The sequence below is a fragment of the Monodon monoceros genome, unplaced genomic scaffold, assembly GCF_005190385.1.
Source record: "Monodon monoceros isolate NGI ecotype Baffin Bay Population unplaced genomic scaffold, NGI_Narwhal_1 Super_Scaffold_21, whole genome shotgun sequence".
In the NCBI taxonomy this organism is placed as follows: Eukaryota; Metazoa; Chordata; class Mammalia; order Artiodactyla; family Monodontidae; genus Monodon; species Monodon monoceros.
In genome coordinates this window covers 55,962,889-55,978,161 of record NW_021703778.1, presented here as the reverse complement: position 1 = coordinate 55,978,161, position 15,273 = coordinate 55,962,889, and the positions used below count along the sequence as shown (strand labels likewise).

Sequence of the window (15,273 nt, the reverse complement as noted above, 5' to 3'; positions counted from 1 at the left end):
GGGGGGGGGGGGGGGGGGGGGGGGGGGGGGGGGGGGGGGGGGGGGGAAGTGGTGGTGGCCCAATTCCTGGAAATCCCCACCCCTTCCTGAAATAGCTGGAATACTCCTCCCACTCATTAGCCTATGAAATTACCCACTCCTATAAAAACTGACAACCCCATACCCTGGTGCCTTTCTCACCTTCTGAGATGGCCCACACTCTGTGGAGTGTTTCTCTCTAAATAAATCCACTTCTTACCTATCACTTTGTCTCTCACTGAATTCTTTCTGCAATGTGACATCAAGAACCTGAGTTTCCTTAAGTCCTAAAACCAGGTGTGTGATGTCAGTTGGAAGACTGTGGGTTTTGGCCGGGTTCAAGTCGCAATCAGGGTCTTGGCTGGGTTCGAGTCCTGACAGCATGGGTTCAAGTCCCAATCTGAGGTGCACAGCTTCAGTATCTATACGTGCTTTAAAAAAATTTTACACAGTTTTCCCACGTGCTTGAAATCTTATTTAAATAATAACCAAAAAAGTGTGTATGTGTGTGTGTGGGGGGGGTGTTGCTGTTTCCAGATTAAACCTAATATCTAAGATTCAGAAATAGCTCTAAAAATTGTGATGCCAAGCCAACACCTGGAACATTCCTCTAAGTTAGAATTAGTCATTTAAAAGGTAAATTATTTTTGGACATAAGCAAAATGGCAGAATAGAAAACCTCTAGACCTCACTGCCCCATAGAAAAACCGACTTTAAAAATACATGGTCCAAAAAGCCTTTATGAGTACTCCAGATCCCAGTTAAGAAGTCACAGAACCCCCAGACAATCTCAAAGCCAAGAACAGACACAATGAAGTGAGTCATTTGAAAAAGTTTTGTTTCAACCATGTCAGCCCCTTCCTCAAGCCAGCACCGCTCATGCTTGGGAGGGGAAGCCCACTTTGAAGCTTCTCCTTTGGGAGGGGCAGGGAGGACTAGAACAATCAACCAATGTTCCAGGTTTTGGGGGGCTGCCCAAGAGATTGATCGCAGTCTGGCCTGACTCAAAGCACCACTTTGGCTGCCTGGGGGCCGCTGAGAACAAAAGAGAGCTCAGGGAATTGGTGCAGCACCAGAGAACCTGCAGTACCTGGGACAGACATCGGACAAAGCAAGAGACGACAACCTCCTGGAAAAGAAACTTAGCTGGCGGATGAGGGGTTGGGGGGGGGGGCGTGTAGCAACACACACAAGTACTGAGATTACACAATCCTATAAAAGGTATGAGAATCTCTAGCTGGGACGATTGGTGAGATTACTCCCCAGTACAAGCCCGTCTGTAAAGACAGGTAGAAGCACCTGCTTTTTCAGATGCAAAAATCAGAACAAAAAATAACAAGACACATGAAGAAACACGGAAACATGACCCAAAGAAATAAATCGCCATATACTGAAAGGAAATGAAATGGAGATCTATGAATTACCTGACAAATAGTTCAAAATAATCATCTTAAAGAAGCTCAATGACGGGCTTCCCTGGTGGCGCAGTGGTTGAGAGTCCGCCTGCCGATGCAGGGGACACGGGTTCGTGCCCCGGTCTGGGAAGATCCCACATGCTGCAGAGCGGCTGGGCCCGTGAGCCATGGCCGCTGAGCCTGCGCGTCCGGAGCCTGTGCTCTGCAACGGAAGAGGCCACAGCAGTGAGAGGCCTGTGTACCGCCAATAAATAAATAAATAAAGCTCAATGTGCTACAAGAGAACACAGATAAACAACACACAAAATCAGGAAAACAATGCATGAACAAAGTAAGGATACAACAAAGTTTAGAAACTATAAATTCACAAGAGGGGCTCAACAACAGACTTGATCAAGCAGAAGAATCAGTGAACTCGAACACAGTTCATCTGACATTATCAAGTCAGAGAAACAAACAAAAAGGACAAAAGAAGAAAGCCTAAAGGACTTATGAGACAAAATCAAGTGGACAAATGCGTATTACTTAGTAAAAGAAGCCAGTCTGAAAAGGCTACATACTATATGATTTCAATATATAACATCCTGGAAAAGGCAAGACTATGTATGGAGAGTAAAAAGATCAGCGGTTGTATTGGTTTTGGGACAGGGCGGGAGTGGAGGAAGAATGAGTAGGCAAAACACACAGGATTTTTAGGACAGTGAAACTACTCTGTATGATACGATGGTGGACACATCATTATACGTTTGTCCAAACCTACAGCATGTACAGTATCAAGAGTAAACCCTAATTAATGCAAACTATGGACTTAGGCTGATACTGTTGTGTCAACGTTATGTTCATCAATTATAACAAATGTACCACTCTGGTGGGGGATATTGACAATGGGGGAGCTGTGCATGTGTGGGGACAGTAGGTATATCAGAAATCTCTGTACCTTATGCGTAATTTTGCTGTGAACCTAAAATTTCCCTAAAAAATAAAGTCCATTAAAAACAAACAATAAAAGGCTTCAAATCAACAATCTAACTGTACACCTCAAGGAGCTAGGAAAAAAAAAAACTAAACCCAAAGTTATCAAAGGAAAATTAGAACAGAAATAAATGAAATAGAAAAGATACACAAATTTAACAAATGCTTTGCTAGAGTAAGAGAAAGGAGTCAACATAAATCAGAAATGAAAGAGACAGAAATTAAAAAGGGATCATATGAGACTATAATGAACAACTGTATGCCAACAAATTGGATAACCTAGAAATGGATAAATCTCTAGAAACATGCAACCTGGAAGAGTGAACTGTGAAGAAATGGAGATTTAATCCATCATCAAAAACCTCCCAACAAAGAAAAGCCCAGGACCACATGGCTTCACTGGAGAAGTCCACCTAATATTTAAAGAAGAATTAATATCAATCCTTCTCAAACTCTTCCAAAAAACTGAAGAGGGAATACTTCCAAACTCATTCTGAGGCCAGCATTATCCTGATGCCAAAATCAGACAAAGATCTAAGAAAATAAAACTACAGACCAATATACCTGATGAGTACTGATATAAAAATGCTAAAAAAAAATACTAGCAAACTGAATTCAACAGCACAAAGAATTAACATTATAAACAGGTGGGATTCCTGGAATATAAGAATCAACCAACATATGAAAATCAATGTAATATAGCACATTTTCAGGATAAAAGACAAAACCCCCATGACTATCTCAATTAATATGGAAAAAGCATTTGACAAAAATTCAACACCTTTTCATGATTAAAAAACTCAACAAAATAGGAAGAGGGAAATTACTTCAACATAATAAAGGCTACATATGAAAATCCACAACTAACATCATATGCAAGGGTGAAAAACTGAAAGCTTTTCCTCTAAGAGCTTGCCTTTTTAAGGTAACTTGAATATACATTTAAATTCACAACGATATTCATTGAAATCACTGAATTCATTGAAAATATATGCATTTTTAAAACCTTTGTGAATCCAGATGAAATTAATAAATAGGTCAGTGGAAAGGTAGAAGTCCAGATATTAAGAGAACTGGCTTTGTACAAAACAGGAATGGAAGACAAAACAGAAAAGTGAGGTTAAAGGAAGAATGGTTATATTTGGATAGGTAAATGGGTAAGTTCTTGAGCAAAGGAAAGATGGTGTATTGTAGAGCAAATACATTTAAAGGAGCTTCCTCCAGCTGCATAGTTCAAAGCTTCCACACACATCTTACATAATAAGTTTTGAAATCTATGAAGGTCTTATTCTATTTTAATGTGTGAGGTTAAGTCAACAAGAGATTTTTGTGTGGAGATGAAGAGTTTTAAGTCTTTTGGCCTAACACAGTTTCAACTGTAGCCACGATTCAAAGATGCTGAAAAGTGGAATTAGATGAGATTCTGCTAGTGGTTTTCATTCTAGCAGGTAATTATTTTCATTACCTAAAGAGTTAACAAGAGCCATATTTGCCGGCCATGGTTTATTTGTCCTTTTTCTTCAAACAGGATAACCAAAGATACACAGTATTCAATAAAATAAAATAGATGAAACAAATTCTAAGAGACTGCGATGCCACATGCTACATTTAACCTAATTTTATTCATGCTTGCCTTGGGATGGGGAATAGATCATTCAGTAAAAACATACAGTAAAAACAAAATATGTCTTATCATGTACAACTTTTAAACTACAATAATGATGTACCTTAATTACTTCCATGCACACAAGTCTAACATTACAGTTCTTTTTCTTAAACAAAATTAAGACTTCTAGGAGCATTTTATAATAAAGTAATTCCTAATTTTTCTTTGTAGATAGATCAAGCACCTCCAAAATACAAATTCCTATACACAGTGAGCGCTTTACTTAAAATGAATACTTAAGTAAATTAAGTACATGGACAGCCTTAGGATAAGCTGACATTATATATTCAGCTAAGTAGGCAACAAACCATAGTGCCAAATGGAAAAAGTGTATTTGCAAATAAATTTCAAAAACTACGTTAACTTTTTATAATTAAATACAGAAAATATACTGATTTGCTAAAATAAATAAGATGTGATGTAGTAACACTTCACTATAAAGAATGCATACCAGAACATTTATAAACGGTGAGTGAATCTTATTAAGAATAGTTTACTACAATAAACGCTGGCTAAATAGAAGTGCATATTGTGAAGCACTATGGGTGGTATATGTTTTGCCACATACTTTTGTTACCTTGAGGTAGATAACACATGTGTACCAAATTCGGCATTCATTTTCAGTTGCTGCTGGTATCATGTGTTTTTAAGAAATGTGTACAGTATGAAAAACTTGAAAATACTCATGAATGAAAAATGTTTTAGGAAAAAAATAGATATTTTCATGCAATTATGTACAGTCTCACTGTGTAAATTTCAAGGCAAGATTTTTGTTTCCTGTAAAACAGATCATTGTTCTATGAGAGAATGTTTTTTCCTTGTCTTAGTGCATTTCTTTTGTCTCCTCCTGCATTGCATTATTTTGCTCTATTCTTTATTTTTGTGTGCAAACGACATGCCAGTTAAAACGAAAACCATCTCACATGTAGAAAAAAAGTCTGGATTTTAAAAACCAAGAAAATATCCTTTCTAAATGACACCATCTGATTCAAGTAAAAAAATGACTTAAACACTAGTAATAAAGAAGACAAAACACATTTCATGAAGAATACAAAAAGAAATGTCTGCTGAGTGTTTTAGTTCAGATGTTTCAGAATGCTGCTGTATGTTTTATGAGGAATCTGAGGGGAAGATTTCATAGCAGAAGGTGTTAATGTGGCCTGTATTGACTTAAGTGGTGACCCAACTGGACTGTGAAACTGTGGGATGCCTATGGATTCAAGCTGCTTGTTAAAGAGGAACTCCCCACTGTTGTTCAGAAATCCTTCCTCATTTCCTCTCTCCCCAAGCTTCCCATCCTCTACCGGCTCAGTTTCTAGCATTTCAGTATCCTCTTTCCTGCTAAAGAACTTGTCCAGGTAACTGGTGTAAGTGTTTTCCTTTTCAATTTGCTCATCCTTCCTTACCTCACAACAAAACTGATTTATGAGAAAACAGTCCTCCCCACCTCCCACAAACTGGCTATCCCAAGAAGACTGGTACAAGGCTTCTAATTGAGCCAAATTGGCCATTCCTTTCTCCTGTTTTTCTCGGCTTACTGACTTGGATATCAAACTTTTCAATTCTAGTTGGGACACTGAGCTATTCAAGTCATTTAATTTGTCAACAACATCAGTAGGCTCATGTTGTGAACTAAGTTGAATAGTTCCTGCAATAAACGAATCAAAGTCAAATCCCTGATTCTTTTCCCTTTCTTTTTCAGCCAGTTGCTGTGACGCTTCCTCTAGAGCTATCTGGGCTTTAACCAATCCATTCCTTTCACATTTTGACTTGCCTTTCTTATCAGATTTTTCTTTGCTTTGTTCTTTCCAATTGGAAAGATCTATAATAAGCTTGGGTTCATAGTAATGATTAACTTCACTCTCTCTCCAAACTAAGTTATCTAAGTATGATGATGACCTCGTTTTGTAGTTACAAGTATGGCTACACTCCAGATCACAGTATTTGTTTTCATGATGATCTGAGTATTGCCAACAAGGCTCAGTAGAGTAACTGGTGTCAAAAGCAGGATCCTCCAAATACTTTTCACGATCTCCATCCAAATATTTTCGAGGATCGACTTGTACTTCTTCTTCATCAGTGACATCAGACAGAGCTCTTGGGTCGAGCTGAACTTCATCAATATCAAAGTTGTTATGTATAGGCCAATCATGCTCTGAAAACTGACAATCATGGTACCTGAAAAAAATTAATACATTAATCTTAGTCCAGGTGTATGATTTCATTTTCAAATTCACTTGCGTGCCTTTTAGATCAAAACACTGTGTGTGCTAGGTCTATGATGGGATAACAGGAGTGTTAAGTCATAAGCCTTCCTCCAGGAATTTATAATATATAATCTTAACGGATAGGTAAGCTCTGTTACTATATAAAGCAATATGAGGCAATATTTGGTAATTACCAATAAAGTATATAATTATATAAAATGCATATAAACATCTGAGTGGCTGATGTACAGTTCAATTCTAACACAGTTTCACACACAGAAAAAAATACTTTATGGCCACAAAATGTAGATCTCTAATTTCAATCAGGTGTCATACAGAATTTCACTCTACTGGTAATAAGGCAGATAAGGGCTTGATGGAAATCATCACCATGAACAGAAAAAACAAAAAAACCCAACAAGTATCCATGTATATGTTTTACTGAATGTGGTATCCTCTTACTGACACATTACAGTAAGGTGACCACACCATGCTCAAGTAGAGGCAGACTGAGACACACATGAAAACATGGGGGGTTGAGGAGGAGGGAATAGAAAAGAGATTAGATAACTAATAAGTATGACAGAAAATGTGGAGACTGGAAAACATCTGGGTAAGTGAGGAAAGAACTATACACAGATGGTAGAAATGTTCATGTGGAGAAAGAAAATGGTTGGCAGATGTGTGTAAACATACTCTCAAACACCTCAACATTTTAGGAGTAAAAAAAATCCAACAAGTGAACAAACTAATTTCGACATTAACTACTTCTTGTTCCAAAGTAGCATTTAATTTTTCCCATTATGTATATCCTAAGCAGTAATTATTAAATATTTAAATCACATAAAGGCTATTCAAAGACAGCAGTAAGTTCAACAGAAACCCAAGACCATTTCTAAATTTCTAAGACTTTTACATTGTCTTATCATTTATAATTTAAAACTCACTATATTATGGTTCATTGAAAAAAAATATTTTTCTAATTTAGAGTCAATTTACCTTTCCCAGTTATAAATGTGACTATGAGTTTCATCCATAAGCAAAATATCATCAACTTCATCTTCAATATGAAAAGGATGACTTGAAATTGGCTCATCCATTGGAAAAGAGTAAATGCTCATGTAAGGATGGGAAAGCGCTTCTTCTGCTGTCAACCGATCCATGGGGCTGAATGTCAAAATTTGTTCCAGGAAATCCAGTGCTGCAAAACAGAGGAATAAAACACCTTAACTATACTGGAGGTCCACCAACCCATAAAGAACAAAAAGGGATTATACAATTAAAAGGTAAGTTAATTTAAGTTTTGTCAGAGAAATAAAACTAACTTTCCTGATTCACTGATTGAAAAGACACGCGTCCAAGAAACAAAGTAAATATTTGAAATATACCCCAATCTCATATTATGGCCAGTTATAAAGAAAAAGGAATATATTAAGTTGAACCATGTGAAACTTTCATTTTTGTCAGTCAAAAACGGTCAAATAACAGCAATTTCATATGGCTCAACCTAATACATAGGTCCTAATTTCAGCTCTGCAACTCACTAGCTTAGCTGAATTACTAGCTAAGCTGAATTACTAGCTATGTGGGACTGGACAGGTTATTTAAACTTGCTGAACTTCAGTTTCTTCATGTGTAGAATGGATATATAGATAGATGTCTTACAAGGTGTAAAAATTAAATGTATAGTGTCTAGTGCTTAATATAAAGCCCTTTCCTCCCCTTATCTCACTGACTAGCTGTTGTACTAATTTGTTGATTTCTGTTTCACATCAATCACACTACAGCATATCACACAATGCACTTGATCATTTTAGGGCTATGATGGAGCTACCAGAAACCCAATTCTTCCCACTCAGTCTTTTAGGCCTTCCTAAGCTCCTTACCCAGCCTGAACCACTCTGTCACCAGCCCTCCACCACCACACACTTGTATGCCTTAGGACTGACACCAATCTTCAACTCTGAATCATTCCTACCTTCCACTTTCTCCATTTCCTAGCCATACAGTGCTGATAAAAACTAGATGCAAAATCACATGTATATCTAGCTTTCTACAAATTCATACATACTGTGCAATTTCAATTTGGCCTTTGCTATTGCTTAGCAATGTTCCTCACCATCTCTCTCTTTCTTTTTTGGTGGTACGTGGGCCTCTCACTGTTGTGGCCTCTCCCGTTGCGGAGCACAGGCTCCAGACGCACAGGCTCCGGACGCGCAGGCTCAGAGGCCATGGCTCACGGGCCCAGCCGCTCCGCGGCATGTGGGATCCTCCCAGACCAGGGCAGGAACCCGTGTCCCCTGCATCGGCAGGCGGACTCTCAACAACTGCGCCACCAGGGAAGCCCCTCACCATCTCTTTATGCTATCTATCTTTCCATTATTCTCAACAGATAAACCTACTTCACATTTATCTCAATCCCTACTTCTTCACTATGGTCTATCACACATCTACTCAACCTTACTTTCTGTCTCAAAGGAAAAGCTAGCTAGCCCTTCTCTCTAAGACTAAGCTGCACTCTAGAAAGGATGCTCTTCTCAATTCCCAATCTCTCATTAACATGAAAAATAGCTGACATTTATATAGCCATTTATATTTTCACCTTTTCTCCACTCCTCTCTATTATATTACCCTATCTAGGAAGTCATTTCATGATACAACAAGCTGTTGTTCTTGGTTCTCCTGCAAGAGTCAGTCTTAGGCCAGGGCCCATGTGTCTCAAGGCAAGAGACAATCTGAGGCATAGAGTTATGAATGGTTGACTCAGCATAATCACCATCCTCGGAAGGAAGTATATCCAGCTACACAAGAGGAATATACTCTAAAATCCCTAGCATTTGGGAACAGTAGATAGCAGGTAGAAAGAGGCGGAGGTAACAAAGAAAGTAGTCAGGCTGATGGACTTCCCTGGTGGCGCAGTGGTTAAGAATCTGCCTACCAATACAGGGGACAGGTTCGATCCCTGGTTCAGGAAGATCCCACATGCCACGGAGCAACTAAGCCCGTGTGCCACAACTACTGAGCCTGTGCTCTAGAGCCCACAAGCCACAACTACTGAGCCCGCATGCCACAACTACTGAAGCCTGTGTGCCTAGAGCCCATGCACAACAAGAGAAGCCACCGCAATGAGAAGCCCACACACAGCAAGGACGAGTAGCCCCTGCTTGCCGCAACTAGAGAAAGCCTGTGCTCAGCAACAAAGACTCAACGCAGAAAAAAAAAAAAAAGAAAGTAGTCAGGCTGAGCTCCCAAATGTAGGCAAAGAAAAAACATTTCCATCATTGTTGAAAATGCTATTGGATAGCACTGTTCTGGAGGAAATCGGTCTATTTACTACAATGGTGTTGAAGTATGCTAAGATATAGAAATAAGTGGTAAATCTTTCACCACTCTTATTCAACATAGTTTTGGAAGTCCTAGCCACAGCAATCAGAGAAGAAAAAGAAATAAAAGGAATACAAATTGGAAAGTAAGTAAAACTGTCACTGTTTGCCAATGACATGATACTATATATAGAAAATCCTGAAGATGTCACCAGAAAACTACTAGAACTAATCAATGAGTTTGCTAAGGTTGCAGGATACAAAATTAATGCACAGAAATCTCTGGCATTCCTATATACCAACAACAAAAAATTCAGAAAGAGAAACTAAGGAAACACTCCCATTTACCACTGTAACAAAAAGAATAAAATACCTAGGAATAAACCTGTCTAAGGAGGTGAAAGACTTGTACTCAGAAAACTATAAAACACTGATGAAAGAAATCAAAGATGATGTAAACAGATGGAGAAATATACCATGTTCTTGGATTGGAAGAATCAATAATGTGAAAATGACTATACTACCCAAAGCAATCTACAGATTCAATGCAGTGGCATTCTTCACAGAATTAGAACAGAAATTTTTACAATTCGTATGGAAACACAAAAGACCCTGAACAGCCAAAGCAATCTTGAGAAAGAAAAGTGGAGTTGGAGGAATCAGGCTCCTCAACTTCAAACTATACTACAAAGCTACAGTAATCAAGACAGTATGGTACTGGCACAAAAACAGAAATACAGATCAATGGTAAAGGATAGAATGCCCAGAGATAAACCCACACACATATGGGCACCTAATTTATGACAAAGGAGGCAAGAACATACAATGGAGAAAAGACAGCCTCTTCAATAAGTGGTGCTGGGAAAACTGGACAGCTACATGTAAAAGAATGAAATTTGAACACTACCTAACACCATACACAAAAATAAACTCCAAATGGATTAAAGACTTAAATGTAAGACCAGACACTATAAAACTCTTAGAGGAAAACATAGGAAAAACACTCTTTGACATAAACCACAGCAAGATCTTTTTAGACCCACCTCCTAGAGTAACGGAAATAAAAACATAAATAAACAAATGGGACCTAATTAAACTTAAATGCTTTTGCACAGCAAAGGAAACCATAAAGAAGACAAAGACAACCCTCAGAATGGGAGAAAATATTTGCAAATGGAACAACAGACAAAGGATTAATTTCCAAAATATACAAACAGCTCATGGAGCTCAATATCAAAAAAACAAACAATCCAGTTAAAAAATGGGTGGAAGGCCTAAATAGACATTTCACCAAGGAAGACATATAGATGGCCAAGAGACACATGAAAAGATGCTCAGCATCACTAATTATTAGAGAAATGCAAGTCAAAACTACAATGAGGTATCACCTCACGCTGGTCAGAATGGCCATTATCAAAAAAGCTAGAAACAATAAATGCTGGAAAGGGTGTGGTGAAAAGGGAACCCTCCTGCACTGCTGGTGGGAATATAAATTGATACAACCACTATGGAAAACAGTATGGAGTTCCTGAAAAAACTAAAAATAGAACTACCATATGACCCAACAATCCCACTACTGGGCATATACCAAGAAAACCATAATTCAAAAAGAGTCATGTACCACAATGTTCACTGCAGCACTATTTACAATAGCCAGGACATGGAACCAACCTAAATGTCCATCAACAAATGAATGGATAAAGAAGATGTGGCACATATATCCAGTGGAATATTACTCAGCCATCAAAAGAAATGAGTTATTTGTAGTGAGGTGGATGGACCCAGAGTCTGTCATACAGAGTAAAGTAAGTCAGAAAGAGAAAAACAAATACCGTATGCTAACGCATATATGTGGAATCTAAAAAAGAAAAAAAAAAACGATACTGATAAACCTAGTTGCAGGGCAGGAATAAAGAGGTAGATATCGAGAATGGACTTGACATGGGGTGGGAGGGCAAAGCTGAGGCAAAGTGAGCGTAGCATCGACATATATACACTACCGAATATAAAATGGTTGGCTGGTGGGAAGCAGCAGCATAGCACAGGGAGATCAGCTCGGTGCTTTGTGATGACCTAGAGGGGCGGGATAGGGAGGATGGGAGGGAGCTTCCGGAGGGAGGGGATATGGGGATATGTGTTATGCGTATGGTTGATTCACTTTGTTGTGCAGCAGAAACTAACACAGTATTATGAAGCAATTATACTCCAATAGAGATCCATTAAAAAAAAAAAGAAATTAAGTGGTAAACTATATAGAAAGGGAGGATGAAAGGTAAGAATGGAGGGAAATTTAAGATTGGGTATTCATCTAACGACACTAGTGGGAACAGGGTTCCTAGTAGTCTTAATGTGTTAATTCACACGTACTTAATCTTATTTGCTTTTTCCCTCTGATGATCATGAACAGAACGGGAGAAAAGCTTAAGATGTTTAGGAAACTATATATTCCTATCTTTATGATTCATGCAAGAACTATTACAATCCTGGCATTGATGTAGCTAAATACAGTATGATAATTCTTAAAGATAAGAGACATAATCAACTTTTACAAAAGATGTTTTTCATGTCTAATGCTCTTCTTTTAAAGAATGTTATCTTATTACAGATAACTATTACAGGAGTTAGACTTTTGTATCTTATTTATATCAACAAACCCTAAAGATATGTCTTATTTTGAGATATGAAATTAATTACTTTAGTGGTCAACAGTTTTGATTCTCCCCAAGTTCCTACTACTTTCAAGTCTGCACAAACTCTCACATTTAGCACCTAATATTACTAACAGTGATCTGCCAACTTTTATGTAGGAAGTTTGCTCACATGGAGTTTTGATCTTTCCTCCTTCTCTTCCTTGCTCTGAAACGTTTGCTTTCCCTGACTCAATTCCCTCTTTCATATCTAAATCACATTTATATTCACACCCACACTTATGTATCATATAACCCTCACAGAACCCCATTCCAGCTTAGTGAGAGTCAGTGATTAATATGTTCACCTAGCGTAGACAATCAGAGGTGTAAGCTGGAAAAGTAGATGGAGTTAGAACCAGGAGAGAGGGGTTACTTTCTGGAATCTAGAAAATTATTCAGAGCAAAGAAACAGATCCCAGCCTAAGTGCCAGGCCAAAAAAGGGAAAGCCAGTGCTGAAGTTTTAGGTATACCTTAAAGCGTCTAAAGACTATTTGCGAGAATGCTACATATCTAAGGATAAAAAGCTAAAGCTTCCCTACACAAATCCTGCTTACACACAAACACACCATTACATGATGCCTACTCTTCAGTCACAATACCTTCTCGACTAATTCCCGGAAGCAGCTGAGTTAAAGGTTTGTGTGGCTCAGTCATGTCATTTCTAATGTAAACTGGAATAACGCTGAGAAGCTCCTGACGATCTTCCTCATGTACGACAGGAATAGATTCTAAAATCAGCTGCATCTGTTCAAGTTCATGTGCACCTGAGATCAAAAAAACACCAAATACAACAGGAATAAACACACTGTTTACTTATTGGCAATAAACATTCTAAAGCTATAGGAAAGTAACTTAAATATTGTAATGAACACTGGGGGGGAAATGGTTTTAACTGAATCATTAATCAGCAGATTTCACTGCATTGAATATCATCTTCAACCTGCTCAAAAAGCATATCTATTTCAATTACTGCTCACTGATATGTTTAGTTTTAGCTGCTTTGTTTCCATAAGAAATTGACTTGAAGTCTGGCCTCATATTAAGGTACCATGAAGTAGTGAAAAAAGCAATGAATTGAGATTTAAGGACCTAGAATCTAGTCCTAACTGTACCACTAATTCACTGTAACTCTGAGAATACTTAACATGGTGATGACTTACTTTCACTCTCAATAAAACAGAGGCCTGGACTAGATTTGTGAAACAAAAAGTTTTATAGTTATATATTAGGCTCAGTTAACATTTCAGGACCACTATTAAAGAAATAAAAGGGGAAACACTTCAGGCTAAATGGGCAACTAAAATTTTAAAAAAAACATTCATTTGCTTTTCCACTTATTTCTAGAAATTCATTCAACATTCAAAATTTTTCTTGAGTGCCTACTATGAGCAAGGCACTTTAGAATACATCTATGAAACAAAACTGAGCAAGTTCCTGCTTTCATGAAGCTCACAATCTAATGGAGGAAGACAGATAATAACTCTGTAAACATTCACATCAAACGGTGACAAATGCTATGAAGAAAAATAGAGTAAGCTAAGGGGGACAGGAGCACTGTTGGGGGTAGGGTTAATTTATATTAACAACCAAGGATGACCAAGGAAGGCCTCACTGAGAAGCTGAAAATTCAGGAACTCAGGGAACACACCATACATTCATATGGAGGAAAGGAGTTCCAGGAAGATGAGAAAAGGCCCAAAGGCCTACAGGAGACAGTGGGCTTGGGATGTCCAAGAAACAACAATTAGGCAAGTGTAGCTGAAGTAGAGTGGCTCGGGGGGAACTGATAGGAGATGAGGTCAGTGGTACCAGAACAAAAGAGTTTACTTTATCCTGAATTTGTTAAGAAGCCATTATAGAGTTCTGAACATAGAGATGACATGAGCGATGTTTTCAGAGAACTACTACACTGCTATGTGGTAACTAGACCACAGACAGCAAAGGTTAAAGCAGGAAAGCCAGTTAGGAGGTCACGCATTAGACCAGGAGAGGCATAATGGTTTACTGAACTGGCAGGAGGTGGGTAGCGATAGAGATACTAACAAGCAGTTAGATTCAGGACATATTTTGAAGGAAGAGCCTGCAAGATCTGTGCTGAGAGAAGTGAAAGATGATGCCAAGATTTTGGCCTGAGCAACTAAGAAGTGGGTCTGGTTTACTAAGATGAGGAAGAGAGCAGAAAGAGAAAGTATGAGGGAGAAATATCAGGAAGTCAGTTTTGGATAGGTTAAATTTAAGATGCCATTAGACATCCAAGTGGAGATACTGAGTAAGACCGAAAAATAAGGCTAGGACACTTACCATAGGTTAAAAATACACAGATTTCCAATGAATGCTTAGTCCTTGCCTTTACTGCTCTGTTAATATATTGAGGCCTATACTAATCAACACTCAGATCTCCCTCATGTCACTTTTACTGGATGGTTCACAAACCTACCGAAGAGGCTTTGGAAGGGAACTATCACTGAATCTTTCAAATCATTTCACTTGTTTGAGTTCTTGTTAAAATTCTCTTTAATTAAATGTTTAAAGTTTAAAGGGTTTAAGATCGAAAATTACGTTATTTAGAGTTTTTGTTTTTAATCCACCTTAACTAAAAACTCTCTCACACACTTTTTTAGACTCCTTCATAGCACCAAACTCTGCAAAAATTGTTTGTTTCTGAAATATCACAGCAGTCAGGCAACAGGATATGGCAAATCAAGCAACAGGGTTGACAGGGGACACAGAAAGAATTACTGAATTTTCAACAACTGCTAAAAAAGTTTACCACGAAGTGACAAACAATGACAGAATCAGGCAACTCAGGTATCATTTAACACAAATAACCTAACAAATACTATGGATCTATAAAATATGAAATTATGTTTAAGAAGATATATGCTAAAGAACACTAGAATTCTGACTAAATTTATTGAGTGAACAGTTCAGTGAATACGTAAGTTTTCTCAATTTTTTAGATATTAAAACCATTTTATCTT

At 38.0% G+C, this 15,273-nt stretch overlaps 1 protein-coding gene across 3 annotated transcripts in view; it reads right to left on the bottom strand.

Annotated features, from left to right (window-relative positions):
- Nucleotides 1-3,891: 3,891 nt before the first annotated feature.
- MAPK6 (mitogen-activated protein kinase 6) overlaps nucleotides 3,892-15,273 on the bottom strand; it is a 36,204-nt gene continuing 24,822 nt past the window's right edge. For all 3 annotated transcript variants that reach the window (XM_029239135.1, XM_029239136.1, XM_029239134.1), the window contains 3 exons: nucleotides 12,892-13,056; nucleotides 7,278-7,479; nucleotides 3,892-6,249 (listed from right to left, as the gene is read on the bottom strand). In XM_029239135.1, the coding sequence (XP_029094968.1) occupies nucleotides 5,148-6,249; nucleotides 7,278-7,479; nucleotides 12,892-13,056 (1,469 nt within the window). In that variant the 3' untranslated portion in view covers nucleotides 3,892-5,147. The remainder of the gene's footprint in view (nucleotides 6,250-7,277; nucleotides 7,480-12,891; nucleotides 13,057-15,273) is intronic.